Genomic DNA, 17,387 nt, shown 5'->3' on the forward strand with positions numbered 1-17,387 from the left:
CATTTGGAAAATCTGTGCATTGACAAAATTTCCATCTGTCAATTACAAAAGGTCAAACATTTACTATGCTGATATATTACAATATCCTAGGTTCTTGGGAAGAACTTGACACAAATGAAGGTGAACATGAGATAAGGAACTGGCACCTGAGATTCCATGTTGCTATGTATGATAATAAATGAGCCTTTTAAACAAAACAGGTTAGGCAATTTTTAAAAAATGTATAACAAAATTGATTTAAACATTGTCTCAAACAGTCTACGAAAACAATTTTAGGCTGTTACATGTTTTGTCTTATGGGCTAAATTTCATAAAAAGTCTGTTTCCAAGTATCTGAATCAGCTGTTTGTTCACTGAGGCAGAACAATTAAATCTGCACAGTCAAAACACTTTTGAGCAATTTCACAAACCTTGTATCCCGATTTGCAATCCCGATATGTGCTCCCAAATATTACCTTTTCATAGGCAATGTTTCTCAGCTTGTATATTTTGAAAAAATGAAAAAAAAATATTGCTTTTCGGGGAGACTAAATTAATTTCTTCTGCATTCCAATTTCAGGATGGTTGGAAGTACCTGGTTGCTTGTTCCATGCCAGAAAGTAGAAAGTGAGCAAATTACTGAGACTCAAGAACTCATCAAAACTATACTAAGCCTATAATCATAATGACTTGAAATCAAGAAAAAATATTTATAGAGGGATTATTTACATTATGATATCAAAGTGTTTATAATATTAAGTTATATATTAATCTCACTTTAATGGTTAGAATTCTGCAAGAAGATGTCTCTCAGCAGTTGAATTCTGGTGTGGTTTTCAATAAACAAAGCCTCTTCTATATTAGCAGCTGAGATGAACAAAGTGGAAGAGATTTCTCAAAGCACAGCACCCCTCATGGTACCTATTCATATGAATCTGTACTATACTGCCTTACATGACCACATACTGGTCACATGACCATGGAAATGTCTTTGGACAACGCTGGCTCCCTCAGCTAAGAAACAAGAGATGAGCATCACCCCCTCCCAGAAGGGGAAACCTTTACCTTTTATATCTGTTTCTGTTGCAAAATAATGCCTTTGTCCTGGGATTCAGTGTTTAAGTGAGCTGTAGCATTTCTTCACTTTTGAGTATTTCATTTAGCAGCCCCAGAGATCTCTTTCATTGCTGTTTTCTGGCAAAACAACAATCATTGAATAAGCTGCATTTGGACTTACAACCACGTGATTCGTTTAATGATCGCGGTGATTTAACAACTAATAACTATGATAAAAATGGTTGTAAAACTGAGTTCAGTCATATGGTGACCTGACTCACAACCACAATGTCTTACGACTAAAACTGCAGGGTTGCTTGTGGTTGAAAAGCAAGGATCCATGAGAAAGGGTGATACTATGCAACTGTTACTAAAATCATCCAATTTTTCCTAAAAGCTACATTTATTCAATAAACTTTACATTATCTATCCAAGCACATTTCATGCTTCATGTTTGTTTCACTAAATTATTAAATTAAATCCATTATGTTTCATTTACATTGCTTTCCAGTATCTGAACAAATTATTTGATTTTTTTTCCTTGCTTGATTTCTTTTAGTTTACTGCTTCTGTCATGCAACTTGTAGAAATATTGGAAGCCAGAAGCTTAGGTCATGCCACATATCACTGGAATATGTAGAATGAGGCGTCCAGCTTCTATTAATGAATACATCTGCTATAAATATTTTTAAAAATCTATATCTGAACACATTAAATTTGCAACAAACATTATAGCCTGTCCATTCACTAAGAATAATGTATCTCCAGTCACCAAGATTGTAGCCTCATTTCCTCCCCATCCCCCCCCCAAAATTACTTACAATAATTAATTTGGTGCATGAGCAAAACAATTTCTTCAATTTTCTTGCTTTTATTTCCCCCCCCTCAAGCTCCAACTGAGGTAAGAAACTTCAGTTCAAAGAAGGCTTGCTTTAAAAGATGGTTAATTTACATTTCTCATCATTTCTAAAAAACAAAATTGTCCATACCCCATACCCCATGCTAATCCCTACTTGGGCACAAAGCCAGCTAGGTAACTTGGGTTACTCAACCCTAGGAAGGACGCAAGGCAAACCACTTCTGAAAACGTGCAGGAACAGTTCAAGTCAACACTGATTCAAAGGAAGGAAAAAGAAAAGTTACACACTCTATAATGTAATTTGTATGTCCTAACTCGAACAGGCCAATTTTGGGACAGACTCATATTTGGAATTTTGAGAGCATGTAATTGACATATTCACAAAATACTGCTATTGGACATCTGTTTATTCACAAAATGGCTATCTTGAAAGGCATCATCAGTCACAGAGCATCCATTAACTAGCTCTCCAGGATATTCTCTACCATCTCAATAAGGCCTTTATGGACCCAAAGGCATTCTTCCATGCAAGCATGATACTAAAGCCTGGTGTTTTATAGCAGGCCTGCTTCTTAATTTGCTTTCATTAAAAGAATATTTAAAGAGTCAGGAGGACCCTGAAGAAACTACTGGGTTTGTCTGAGGATATGCTGGTGTCCACATGTTGCTCATCCCTAATACATGTTTCATTTCAAGTTTGAAACCTTCCACTGGAACAAAACTTAAAATAATTTGAATATCTCAGACATAGGACATAATGGAAAATCAGGACCAGCTACTGCTCTCTTGTTTTTCAATCACACAAGACTAGATAGGGTGGTAATCTGTGTCAACTGCTAACCACCAACCAAATGGCAAGTAACTGGTTAAGGATGTTTATTATTTAAAATATTAAAATAAATTATTCTATGAAACCACAGGAATGTAGCCTCACTCCTATCAATTTGAATATCTGTTTAGACTAAAATACTTCTCAATAGGAAAAAAACCCAGACAGGAGACTTTTCAAATGCTTTAAATATACATGTCAGTCCCTCTGCCTACAGAACAAAACTCTCCCCAATGCACCCCTCCACCCACATGAATTTGAACTGCCCCATAGCAATATTTTTTAAAAATAAGCATACTAATTTCCCAGAACAACTGGCAGACTAATGCTACAAAAATCCTAACAAATATTAAATGACAGCATGAACTTTCAAAAAGCAGGAACTCTTTGCTACCACCCAGGGATTGTTCAGAGTTTTCAACCTAGCCATAGTGCTCTAGGCATGGTAAGAATGGTCGATAATCTTCTGACTGGCTATTGTACTTCTTTTCTCTCAATAGCCCACATCATAGTCTACATTAGTATATCAGTTGCTGTAAGCTGATTATTTTGCTGCTATGACTTTAAAAATAATGAAAAAAGCAATCACTTTATGAGTCACTAGACAACAACTCAACTATGTCATTTGGAACACTTGAAATACTCAGCCTAATGCCTTTTGAAAAAAATTTATTTATTCTATTTATATAGCTACTCATCTCCAACATTTGACTCTGAGCAGCTAACAGAAAATAAAAACATCCCACACAAAAAAATACATGACAAATATAGCAGCTAAGATAAAATCAATTAACACCATCAATATAACCAGAATAACCGCACCAACTGGTTTCCCAAGCTCAACCACATTTGTTTTAAGGCCTTATAAAAAGGCTTGGAACAGACTGATCCAATAGCAAAAAGCTGGTCCTGTAAGTGACCTGGTCTCATTCCATGTTTGATATTATATTTGGAACAAAACTGTTTCCTTTCAGTCATCTGAATACCCAAAACTGCCTTGTTGATATTGGAACACATTCATATTTCCTCGACACCAAAATCCTTCCTATATCTGATATGATAACTACATGTATCCAGGATTTAAAATCCTCCCTTTCCTTTTTCACTCCCTTCAAAGAAAAGATTCTTTGGGTGTCATCTATTTTCTGTGTGCTACTTAGAGCAGGGGTCTCCAACCCACAGACTACTATCGGGCCATGGCCTGTTCAGAACCAGGCTATGTGGCTGGCAGGCTGGCATGCATGCACCCAAATCAACTTGTGCGAGCAGTGGGCCGGTGCATGCGGGTCAATTTTCTTTTCCCCCAGGTGGGCCGCCAAGCCATAAAGATTGGGGACTGCTGACTTAGAGGAATGAGCAGCAATAAAGATGATGTTCAGTGCATAAGAAGTTCACAGGATGATGCTTAGCCCTTCTTTGAATGAGTGGCATGTCTATGCCAATAATGACAAGAACTATTTTGTTCTAAGAAATTTGATTGTTTCTCTGAGTACCTTTGTCATTCTCAGGAGAAAAATTCTACCAATTCCCTTCAAGTTTATTTATCAAATTTATTTATCAAATTTATATGCTGCTCATCCAGCGGTGCAAAGCAACATTGAATAATTTACCTCTTTCCAGATATTGTTTGTCATTTCTCTGTCTTTGAATGGTTCTGCAGTTGTTGGTGTATGTATTATATAAATGCATTTTGCCCTGAGTTGGTATCATGTATTTCAAATAAGACTATGCCCCACGACTGAAAGCTTATGAGACTATCTATTACTAGCACTTACTAAACCAAAATATATCAAATTCTACTTTAACATGCTAGAACTCCATGATCTACCTCTAAAGAAGTCAAAGCTTTAGTTTCACTTACTGGTCTAGTCATTGTCTAGTTCCAGTTCAAGAATTACATTAGCAATCCTAGCAAGGAAAAGTATCCATCCAATTTATGATGATGGAAACTTTCGTAATCTCGACTCCATACATTCATATTCACTCCATGCATCTGATTTAGTGAACTGCAATCCATTAAAGCTTATGCCATCATAAATGTGTTTCTGAATGATTTTGCTTTAATATAGATTTACAAGGCTACTCTTTTGAAATTCTAGCAAGGCTTACTTAAAATAGAATATATAGAGGCTGAATATAGGGATCTATGACAAACGATATTGCCACAAATCAATGGACTAAAACGAAACCATTAGAATCAATCAAATTCAATTCAATTCAATCAATCTTTTTTGGCCCCCAAAACCTCTTTGACTTGGCCTGTCCCTTCATGTTGGTATCATACTATACCAGCATTGTTGGGGAATGGAATAGTGTATCTCCATCTAAAAAAGTGCCATGCTGCTATTGTAAATAGAATATACCTCTTAATGTTAAGCAAACATTGATATTTAGGAAACTTACAAGGACTAAAGTGTCCCACTGGGTTATTTGAAATATGGAATACATTTTTACTTAACCAGATCTAAGCAAAAAATGATATGCATAAACATAAATGCACTAGAGGGGAAAGCTAACTGACAAGCTAATTGACAAGTGTTAATAGCTGCAAGTTTTCAAATATAGTTTGTTCTCTTGGCATAGCTTTCCATCTTTTTTTTTCAGATACCATCTGATACATTTTAGGACTTCCCTATAACAATAGCGATAGCACTTAGACTTATATACCGCTTCACAGTGCTTTACAACCCTCTTTAAGTGGTTTACGGAGTCAGTATATTGCCCCCAATCTGGGTCCTCATTTTACTGACCTCAGAAGGATGGAAGGCTGAGTCAATCTTGAACCGGTGAGAATCAAACTGCTGAACAGCTCCCAGTCTGCAATCAGCAGAATTAGCCTGCAATATTGCTTTCTAAACACGGCTCTTTCAAAGTCTAACATACCCAGGTTGTACAGTATTATATAAGATTGGATGTTTGCATGTATGTTTGAACATCTAATGCCATTTCCAGACCCACAAAAACAATTTAAACCACATGAGCTTTCCTGGATAGAATGAAAAAGTGCTCCCGAGCATTATTTAGAAAGAAGTTTATGTCATATAAATAAAAAAATAAAAGTGAGGAAATGTTCTGGTTCTAAGGTTTCATGCTTCATTTTCAGCAAACAAAGTTTGGATTACTGCAGTTTTATGCAGAGTAAGTTGGATAGAATTAGGGTCTCAGGAATAGCATAGTCAAATACCTTCCTTTTTAATCGGTTGTTTTTTTTTACAAAATGGAGCAGCTTGAGACCTATTTGAGCAGTTCCTATTATTGATTATATGAACCATAAACCGGCTTTGATTTCCAGTACACAGAGGACTCATAACATACAGTAGCTGTTAGTCACAGTACAACAAATTTTACTGGCCAATAAGCAGTGACTTTAGCGTAGTACAAGAGCAGCACTCTGATAACTCTGCTCTTTTACTATATGTCAGAAGAGAATTAACTATCAGGAGACAACTATTTGCCAAAGTGGGGCAGGCTTATCATGTAATCTCACCATCCTCATCAATTTGTTTCACTTCAATCAGCCCTATTGACAGCTCAGTAATACAAAGCAAGGGATCCAGAAGTGCAGTTCTTTTAGCCTCCACAGCTTAGGATAATAACAATAAATAAGAAGTGGACAAAAGTACTATTTTTAGTAAGCTAACCACTTTTAAAAAAAAAATAGTTGCAAGCACTGGAATTTACTATAGATTTTTGTCAGATTAATTAACTGAAAATAGGGAAAAAAGGAAAGAGAAAAGTGTGACTAGTGTTATGGGCCATTGCTACCCCAATTGTGTTCTTGGTAAATTGCAGTGCTTCTCTCCCTTTATCCACTGCTTTCAGAATGAAGAACAGCTGAAGAATTTGCAATCATTTAATTTTTTGTTATGTAGAGTTTGCAATCATGTACTGTACTGCCACAATCTGAATCCCCCCCCGCCCCTCCCAAATGTCTACATGCACATACACAGCTAAACATGTTGTCATTTTTGAAACAAGATTCCAAGTTCTGTCTCTGAAATGCTTTGGGGAGAAACAGAATGAGCTTCAGGGAAGATACTTCCTCCCATTGCCCCAAATCAATAATCAATAGGCAAAGGAAAACAGTTTGTCTTCTTTAATTTCTCTCTTCTGCTTCAGATCACTTTTTATCAATGATGCAAGATTCCAAATTTAGGAACTATTGCAATGTATGATGGTTTCTCCCACAGGGTGTTTAAAGAAAAAAAAAATCACTTCTTTTCAGACACTGCTTCACTAAAGAGGTCTGTCTCATTTTTCACCAATTTTCAGCTTACTTTATCAAACTCCCTCTAGCCTAATGCATAATTTTCTATCTTCAAATGCACCATCCAGTTCTCTTTCAATAATTTACTATCTATAAGAAATGCTTTACAATGCACAGGCTCTCAGGTGATGTCAGGCTCCCTGGACCAAGACTCAGCAATAAATCTCCCACCCACCCCTCTTTACATGGCTTAAATCAGCTATTAGGTTGAAACTCAGCAGAAGTCTCTCAGATTCTTAACATGACACAGCTTGATAAGATTTCTTATTGTAAGATAGCAGGCATATTAAACAACTGACTGTCCTCTCTGACTGTATGAGGATGCAATTCACTAAGAATCCTATGGCAATTTAACCCGTTGCTTCTTCTTCCTGTCTTTCCTACATTTCTAAAGACTCTTTGTCTTGTGCTTTTCAGTCCTTAAACTGAGTGGTTGTTGGTTGTGTTAACTCTGCCCCAACAATTTCTAGCTCTTTCCTAAGTGCTAGACTGAGAAGCTACTCCCTTAGAAAGTCCACAAACACATTGCTTGAGTGTTATACTTCCATGCCAAGTCTGATTGATTGGTTGCTGTTATCACTTTATATGTGATAGAAAATTTACACGTATCCACTCAGATGCACATATGCTGTCAATCATGTGCATTAAATAATTCAACTTTATTTATTTTGGCGATAAAGAAAACCTTACGGAAGGGGACCAGCCAAGACTGACTACTTTATCCTAGTTTCTCAAGAGCATCCCTAAAAATATCTCTAGAAAACTAGGGGCTCTGCTCTTTGGAGGTGGACTTGGAAGAATGGGGGAATCCTTGATAATGAGGCAGAAACATCTCCAGAAACAATCCTTCCATGGAAGCTGTCTTGGCTCCATTTTCATTTGTATTGTCAATGCTATAGCGCACTTTATTCAGGAACATACTGTTAGACAAGGTGAAATAAGGAATGCACGTAATCTGGGTGTTTTATCAATGGCAGCATGTAGCAAATTGTTGTATTACCCTACTTTTACTACTGATGCAACTATTTCAAATTCAAATGTCTAAACTGCATCCCATTTATTAATATTCAATAGCACAGGAGTGGGAAGACTCCCCTATATCTCTCCAAAAATAAACAAATGATTTGTATGATGTTAATCATCCACTTTAATAAACAAATGATTTGTAGAATGTTAATCACCCTATGGCATATTAGTAAATGAATCAGTGCTACAAAACTCACATACACAAAATTTCAATTTAAAAGAAATTAATTTATGGTAGTTGGCATCACTTGTGGTCTTTGTTTGCTATCTGTTGTTTTTGTACTAATACATTTATAACCTTTAATTTGCACCAAGGTTGAACTAATAAATCAAATCCTTGTGTTTAATGCATTGCTTTGATGAAATAATTTTGTAACATTTATAATGTGACTCCATTAGCCAATACAACATATCTGGAAAAATATTTTAATCATAAAGAAAATGGCTTATGATATTCAGCTTCTGTTAATTATCTTGTAATATATTTTAAGTCACTTAATGTCATCTGAAGGGAATTCCAGTAAAAAGATACTATTCATTACTATTCATTAACTTTCATCTTCCTTACCAGCAAGAGTTCTAAATGTGCTTCTTAGAAAGATTTTATAATCTTGAATGGGATCTTAATCTAGACAGATCCTGGATGTGTGTGAGTACAAATACTTGATGGGGTATGGGCAACAGTATGTTGGCTTGCAAGGTGCAACGATATGCCTGCATAAAATTTTTATTGCACTTCTGACGTACTGACTAAAATGTGCCACAACTGACTTGGTACTGTTCTTAGTTTTGGCTGCATCTGGTAGGGGTATAACTAAGAAAGGTGAGCTAATTTATACCTTATCTATATTATCAAAAATATTAATTAACCATGTCTATAACTGGCACACCATGGTATATGAAAGACCGTGACTTGGAATATAAAAGGATAAAATAATAAAGAGCATGAATTAACAAATGAAATAAAATAAATTATGTTGTGTGCTTGTGAAACTAAGAGAAAGAGAAAGTGTGATAGACAATACGAATGAGGATTAATTGCAAAATAAATAAATGAAGGGAAAATGAGTGAGACAAGAGGAGGAAGAAAATTGAAAAAGTATTTTTACATGGAGAGGAGATCCTGAAAAAGAGAAGGTAATAAATTTAAAGAAGAAACAGCAAAATTTAAAAAAAGAAGCATGTATAATTTTCAAGGATAGCAAATAGAGGGAGGTACATGAACAATGATGGTGTAAACTAGAGCTAGCTATGCTTCTTTTTCTTATTTTATGTATTTTGGAATATGGTAAAATGTATATATATTGTGTATGTGCATGTATACATATAAATTGGAAGCAGGCAATCTGAATTGAATTCATTCAACAAACAATAAGCAGTCTTGGTCAGGCATGCTATGTGAAATCCCTAGTTATCAGCTACACAATGGGATGCATATTAAATATCATAACTAATATGAATGATCATAAGGATGATGCCAAGGTTTTTGAAATGTGCCACGAACAGTAAGACAATAAATACCTTTTTATTAAAAAAAAAGAGTATTATCAATGTAGCTCAGAGGGAATGAAGCAATTAAACTGGGATTAGGAAACATATGGACCTGCAGATACTGGACAACATTTCTAATTCTTTTCTACTAGAGCAGCAATCAACAAAAGAAAAAAAAAGGAAAAATAATACCCTATGAAACCTAACTTTAGTCCCTCTGTGAACTGTAAGATGAGAAGAAAATTTTAAAGGATGCACATAAGATCAAATAATTATTCCTAACCACATTATCTCTTCAGATTGATAATAGATGGCAATTTAGAATCTTCCCAAAACTAAAAAGATACTGTATAGCAGTCTTGTCCAATTTGCTATTCTCTAAGTGCATAGGATTAACTACCATAAACTTTACTGCAAATGTTATCCTAGTTTGTGACCATAATAAAAATTTGATTTTATTTACTACAACTGAAGAAGGCTACCTAGCCTTGTTTATTAGACTTATTATCACTACATTTATTGATGAGCTTTATTGATCTATCTCAGTAGCTTATGACAAAACATATCAAAATTAAATCAGAGGCCTTAAGACCAACTAAAAACAGATAAATGTGTATTCAAATGGACATATTTTCTTATAGAAAGGAAATTAAAAGACTGAGTCCCTAAACACAGTGGAGAAAGAAAAGAGCCAGGGTGGCTACAAGGAAAGCTCAATTCATGCAAAAGGAGCCTATATCTTTACACAAATTTCCTTAGATAATATCAATAAGCTGAGAAGGAACCATACTGTGTTGAAAAGTGTCATTCTGTAGCCTAAGCCAAATTGGGCTTTCAGTGTACCAAGAAGTACATTAGAGTTCATTGGGAAGAAACTACAATTCTTTTAGTTCATATAAAAATGGGAACGTTTTTAAAAACTTCCAGAGGCCATCTTAGCTTCCAAATTTTGCAGCATTCGGAATAGACAAATATCTTGGTATAGAAGTTATCTGTCATGAATAAAACATAAAGGAAAAGAAAATGGCTGCATCTCCATATGTTGTCAAAGCAAGAACAGTCTATGTTAGCAGTGTTGACATTATCAAGGGTGGAGGTCACCAGTGCATATACCAGAAAATTAAGACCAATTTTTTTTCCAGTAAGGGACCCAGTTGATGCAGAATTTATTATTTATTTATTTATATGCTGTACAAAAATTTTTAGCCACCCATCTCCCTCACAGAGGAGCTCTTGTCTGTTTCTAGCTGAGAAAGCAGAGAGAAATTGGTCCAGAAGCAACTTCCCCCCCATCAAATTACTGTTCCTTCTGAGACAGTGTGGCCCCATACTGAGGTCTACTCTCTTTCTGGAATTGTAACTCATTACAATAAATAATTCATTCTTGTCTGGATTCATTTTCCATTTACCAAGGGCAGGCGGACATTCAGTAGAACACACCATTACTTCAAGATGATGCAGAGAAACAGATTTGCATGTCATCAACAAAATGACAACACCCAGCTCCACATCATCTGCTGCTCTCTTAAGACTTTCATGAAAATATTGAAAACATCAGAGACAAAATAGAACCCAGAAGGACAACATGGGTTAGCGTCTATTTCAGGGAGCAACTATTTCCAAGTAACATTGCCAAAAATTCACTAGGAAAGAAAAATTGTCTCCAATTCCCAGAAGGATATCACATCACAATCAATTGTTTCAAAAGTAGCAGAAATGTTGAGAACAATCATGAGAGTAACTTTCCATGTCAGTCCACAAAGATCATCCATCAGACTGAGCAAGTCAGTTTCAACCACATTACCTGCTCTGAAGCCTATTTGAAATACAGTAGCTCAAGATGATTTGCTGCATCCAGGTCTACTCATACTTAAACCACCACTCTCTTATTCAACTATAATTGCCCATCTCCAAAAGATTCAGTGTTGGCTTCTTTGGAACTGGTCTAATAATGGTCTCCTATCAGGAAAGCTGTAACTACTTTTATAGAGATTTGATTTGTTTTGGACTTAAACCATGTTTTTCCCTCATTGCTATGGTAATGGAGCTGGTTTATCTCTGTCAAGGTCATCTTCCTTATTCTCTATACTTCCTTTAAACAGGAGATATTTACCTCATATTGTAAGTTTCTCTATTAAGGCTTCTTTTAATAACTTTCAAGCTACACATTCCAAGCCAAATAGAGCAAGGATCCATAAGATGTGATGGAATGTACTACTCTAAACAGCCTGCCATGTCATCCAGTGCCATAAATTGACACTGATCCAATTACCAGACAATCCCATAATTGATTCTGCATCAATAGCAGTATCTGGTTTAGGCTGAATACAAAAGATTTCATTCCCAAAATATCATTACAGGTTGTGTATTACATCACAATGAATTCTTGAGGGTTCTGCAATTCCACTCCTGGGGGAGAAGAAGGAAGCATCATTACACAAAACAATTCAGCAGCCCATGAATGGTCCAAGAAAAAAAAATGTCTTTCAATTGTGGAATCCAGCTGCACCCAATTGGCTTTTCAGGCACATTGAAATAAAAAATAAAATGTCAGTGAATAGTAATGATTTAATTTTGCCTCTAAATCTGCATCTGGGAAAGTCTGTTCAATATTTACTCTGTTTAACAAAATGATCTTGAGTTTTTAAATAGGGCCTCGGGGAATTTATACTTCTATTTCAAAAGCTTCAGTATTTGGGAGAAAGTTTGGTGGTGGTGGGGAGTTTCACTGTAGAGACTCAATCAGGCAAAAAATACTTCATTAGCATTTTCATATCTGTAAGGTAGTTCCTGGTTCTGCTGAATACTGCTGCATCATTTAAGAACATTCCAAATTATAAAATGTACACATAATCCTTGGCTTACAACCATTTGTTTAGCGACCGTTGAAGTTAACAACAGCATTGAAAAAAGTGATGTATGGCCGGCTTTCACACTTATGATTGTTGCAGCATCCCCATGGCCATGTGATCAAAATTCAGGTGCTGGGCAACTGGCATGTATTTACGACAGTTGCACTATCCCAGGGTCATGTGATCACCATTTGTTACTTTTCCAGCCAGCTTCTAAGAAGCAAAGTCAACGAGGGAAGCCAGATTCGCTTAACAATTGCAGTGATTCACTTAACAACTGTAGCAAAAAAGGTTTTAAAATGAGGCACAATAACTGCCTTGCTTAGCAACAGAAATCTGGAGCTTAACTGTGGTCATAAGTTGTAAGTCAAGCACTATGTTCTAAACCAGCAGCCCCAACCTTTTTGATACCAGGGACTGGTTTCAGGGAAAACAATTTTTTCACAGATCAGCAGCAGTGGGAAGGGGGGATGGTTTTGTGCGCTACCTATATCCCATGCATGTGCCGATGAAGCTTTGCTCACTTGTACAGTCCTGTTCCCAACAGGCCCCGGACCAATCCATGGACCAGAGGTTGTCGAGTCCCGTTCTAAACAGCTTCCAGTATAATACCTGAAACTAAAATTTAGAATCTCCACCATTACAGAAACCTATGTTCTCGCCACAGCATTATCCACACTTGTATAATTTCAAGAAAAAGAAAGGAAGGCCTGGAGAAGAAATAACTAAAATATGATTCAAATTGGCAGTGATTCTTCATTCAGATATCTTTTCCAGGAGGAGTGAAGATTAATCAAAGAATTACATAAAATATCATGAAACTATGGTACACTCCAGATGAGACCCTCAGAATACCACCTTTTTTGTCATCCTTCAATGAGTGTGTGTATGTGGGGGACTAGGTCTTGAATTTCTCAAAAATACATTATTTATAAAAGGGATGTTGAATGAAGATGTAATTCTACTAATCCCACCTCTCTGAGAATTCTATGTCTATTGATATCAGTAGTTTCTCAATTTTAAGGATTTGCATTCAGTGGACAGTGCACATAACTGACAATATTTGACCTTGGACTTGGTTTCCAAATATTTTCAATTCAGTTTGACCAATAGTTCAAGGGTGCCCATTCTACGTGTTTGTAAAGATTATGGTGTGAACTAAGAAATCATGTCAGATATTCATAAAACAAAAGAGACTCTGAAGACATATGTGTTGTAGTATAATATAAATGCTATCACTAAAACCATGATATCCGAGGCAAAAAAGAATTAAAATGGCATAGGACACATCCTTATGTAGCAATGGTCCAAAAAGATGAATGTACATGGAGTGAAACCCATATCAGCAGCTAATACAATAATGAGCTTTATGAATTTACATTTCAGAGTCAATTATGGACAGCTGTGGTGATTCCTAAACAGCATAGAATTATTAACAGACAACCAGCAGAAAGGATTCATTGCCCACCCCCATGAAGTTCATTAACTTCTTAGGTGAGTCAAGAATTTTTATATAACAAGTGATTCCAAGTAAACATTCTTTCTGGGCAATTATTTTAAATTAATTTTAAATCTGTTTGTCACATCTGAATCACTACAAACCAATTACCTTTCCAAGATGTTCTAGACAACTTGTCCGCTCTGTCATTCCATGTTTCAACATACAAGCTGTACTGTACAAATAAAGGTTGCTATATATAATATGCCCATTTCATTCTGCAGATGGTTTGAATCTGGGTATAAATTAAAACATACTCACATGGTGCATAGAACATCACTAATACAGAAGAATGTTCCTTGATAAACTTGTCAAAATCATCATCTGTTAGGTGAAAAACAGTGTTTTCTTCTTCTGACCAAGGAGTCTCAGGAGTCTGTGGCTTAGGTGGCTGAGGACTATAAAAAACAAACACAGTAGGCCATATTCAGAAGGTACTACCAATAGTAATAACATCAATAGTAATAGGTTTATATACTTCTCCACAGTGCTTTACAGCATTCTCTGAGCAGTTCAGAACATCAGCATATTGCCCCCAACAATTTGGGTTCTATTTTACCAACCTTAGAAGGATGGAAGGCTGAGTCAACCTTGAGTCAATCAGGATCAAACTCCAGGCTGTGAACAGAGTTTGCCTGCAATATTCTATCCACTGCACCACAAGGGCTCTTTGAAGGTAAAGAGCAGCTGTCTAGGTCATAATTCACCTGATTATGTAAATGTGAACATGCAATACAGTAATTTGATAAAAGTAAGTCTCTGTTCAAGGAGGATAATCATTAAATACAAATTTAAAAAAGGATGAGGAGGATGGAGAGGCACCTGGCACAGAAATTTTGTAAGAATAATAATGGTAATTACAGGCTACATACAAAAAAAACTTTAAGATGGAACAAGGGACATGCCTTGTTAATTTTCTCCTTAACTTCTATAAATAATCTGTTGCGATTTGACAGTGAAGCATAATACAAAAATACCATCCAATGAAAAGTTGCTAATGAATGCAAACCATAAAGTGTGTTAATACTGTAACTGCATCATTCTTTTAGACCCAACACTGCTGAAAATAGTCATTTTTTTACAGAAGACAAATAACAGTCATTTAGCAAGTTGGGAGGTGAGAGGTGGGGAAGTATGTAGACTTATATCCAGAAATGAACAGAAATAGTTGAGCAATCTCTGCCAGGCAATTAGTACAGTTTATACTGGTGTATACAGTTTATACAGTACCACAATCCAAAAGTGATTATCTAAAGGAATGAAGCATTTCTCCTTTATGTCTCTATTTTACTTAGCAGCTTTTCATTTGTCTCAAATGAATTTTATGAAGAAAGTTAACTGTTCATAAAATTGTCTTTAAGAACAAGGTCAAATAGTTCATCAGAGTTTTCGGATATAAAACAAAGTGACTTAGAACATATCGGAAGTCTTTCAGATGAATTCCTTAAATGGGTATCCATATTTTGGAAATTAATTAAGACAAGATTCTGTCCTTTTCCATCAGTTATTTTGAAGACTCTCTGATCTCCTGCCAAGTATCCAGTTACCTTTCCAGATAAAGAGAGGAATTGTGATATTGAGAAGCAAGGAACCAGAGTGGTACACATCAACAACTCTCTCATCTCTACAGATTCTAGTGCAATGTATCTCACTCCTCTCCCTCTCTTCCCAGGACCTTCTATTCCTCCCTTACCTCCTGCTGCCAATATTCCAGCACAGGATATCCCACCTGCATGTCTGCCCATCTTTCCAGCATTTTTCCCCAGCTTCCTCTGCTGCCACAGTCATAGCAAAACGTCCTACCAACCTCTCGACCCCCTGAAACTGTATAGGGGAATTTCTGCTGCCTTTCCCTTCTTATTCTTCTATTCCTTCTGTTCTTATTCTTCTATTCTATTCTTATTAGCGGCCATAAAGCTCCTTACAAGTATGTGTGTGCTCAGTCTGAAACGGGATACTAAGTAATAGAAGTTATTTATTTAATGTAGTTTATTATTTCCATATAGGGCAAACATATTGTATTTTCCGGCGTATAAGGCAACTTTCTAAAGCGTGGAAATCGGCGCCGAAGTCGGGGGTCGTCTTATACGCCAAGTCGTCTTATACGCCGGAAATTACGGTAGTTTCCGGCGGATAAGACAATTTTCTAGGCATGGAAATCGGCGCCGAAGTCAGGGGTTGTCTTATATGCCGGGTCGCCTTATACGCCGGAAAATACGGTACATCAAAATGTTCCATTATACTTTTCCAGCATTTTTGAATGACTGTTGCAGAACGCCGGACCATTCATACTAAAATCATATTTGAGTTATTACTTATTATTACTGTGCATATCTACCAGGCTTACACTGCAAACAATTTATAGCAGCAACTGTAATTATTGTTAGGTCTCAACTAAAGCATGTTTTCTCAATATGACTTTCTTTTCCCCACTATTGATTTCTTCTGGAGAGAGAGGAAAAAAGCTGCAGCATCATTTTATTTTCTTGTGGGAAACTATTAAACATGCATTGAAAATTAATAGAGAACAAACAGCTGCCTTTAACTCTAGATGGCTGAAATGTCAGCCAAAGCCCAGAGTGGCTTGTTAGCAGACATTATCGTTGGAAACAGTCTGCAGCTGTTTTTGCTTTGCATTCAGTAACTGCATTCAGTAGCTGTCATGGCACTGATATAAAAGTATTGAATATTAGCGGGATTAGGAAACTATAACGTGGAAAAACTGAAATGAAGGGGGGGGAAATAACTCTAGAAGTTTCTTCAAATGGTTCACATGTGGTCGCCAAGAGATAAGGACCTCCTTGCTGAGGCACAAGGAGGTGTTGAAGGTGATGAAGGCATGCATCATTATTCAGGGAAGGGAAAGAAAACCTCTCTGCATTCATTGGTCATGCTTTCTTAAAAAGACCAAAGAGGCTTTAACACTAAGGACATTTTTCTCTCTTTGATCTGCACAGCAGGTGCTGAATGTACTTAATGTTTAACACTGTAAGAAGCTGCAGCCTAAATGTTCTGTGATGCCTCTTCTGACACAAAACCCCCACTCTCCAACACACAATCAGAAAGTACTGAGAGCAAACCAGGGACCTTGGAACACACAATTCCCAAACAAGCCTATTTTAAATTGCTTCCAGATCTGCAATAATTAGTGCTTCCTTTTAATTGCATTACATGGAGTTAAGAGAAACACACCTGTGCTCCTTAAAAGATCTGTCTAAGAGTTGTTAAGTTAGTAACACGGTTCCAAGCGTCTGCATTTTAAACACACGACCATGCTGGAATGGTCATAAGTCACTTTTTTCAGTGCCATTGTAACTTTGAACAGTGACTAAATGAACTGTTGTTAAGTCAAGGACTAACTGTAAAACTAAAATTGGTAGCCTTAGCATATGCATCTCCATCTTACTTGAAAAAAGAAAATGTGAAAGCCTGGATTCATGACAGCCATGATTTATAGTGAAGGGTGCCTGCTGAGGGAAAAGGGGATAAAAAAAAAGTCAACGTGGCAACCATGAACGTGTGATCAACCT

At 36.4% G+C, this 17,387-nt stretch overlaps 1 protein-coding gene across 2 annotated transcripts in view; it reads right to left on the reverse strand.

The window, feature by feature from the left end:
- PDIA5 (protein disulfide isomerase family A member 5) overlaps nucleotides 1-17,387 on the reverse strand; it is a 208,743-nt gene that overhangs the window by 44,754 nt on the left and 146,602 nt on the right. For both annotated transcript variants that reach the window (XM_039357247.1, XM_039357246.1), the window contains exon 11: nucleotides 14,119-14,255. In XM_039357247.1, the coding sequence (XP_039213181.1) occupies nucleotides 14,119-14,255 (137 nt within the window). The remainder of the gene's footprint in view (nucleotides 1-14,118; nucleotides 14,256-17,387) is intronic.

The sequence above is a fragment of the Crotalus tigris genome, unplaced genomic scaffold (genome assembly GCF_016545835.1).
Source record: "Crotalus tigris isolate CLP2741 ecotype Arizona unplaced genomic scaffold, ASM1654583v1 scf7180000018882.255253, whole genome shotgun sequence".
Taxonomy (NCBI): domain Eukaryota; kingdom Metazoa; phylum Chordata; class Lepidosauria; order Squamata; family Viperidae; genus Crotalus; species Crotalus tigris.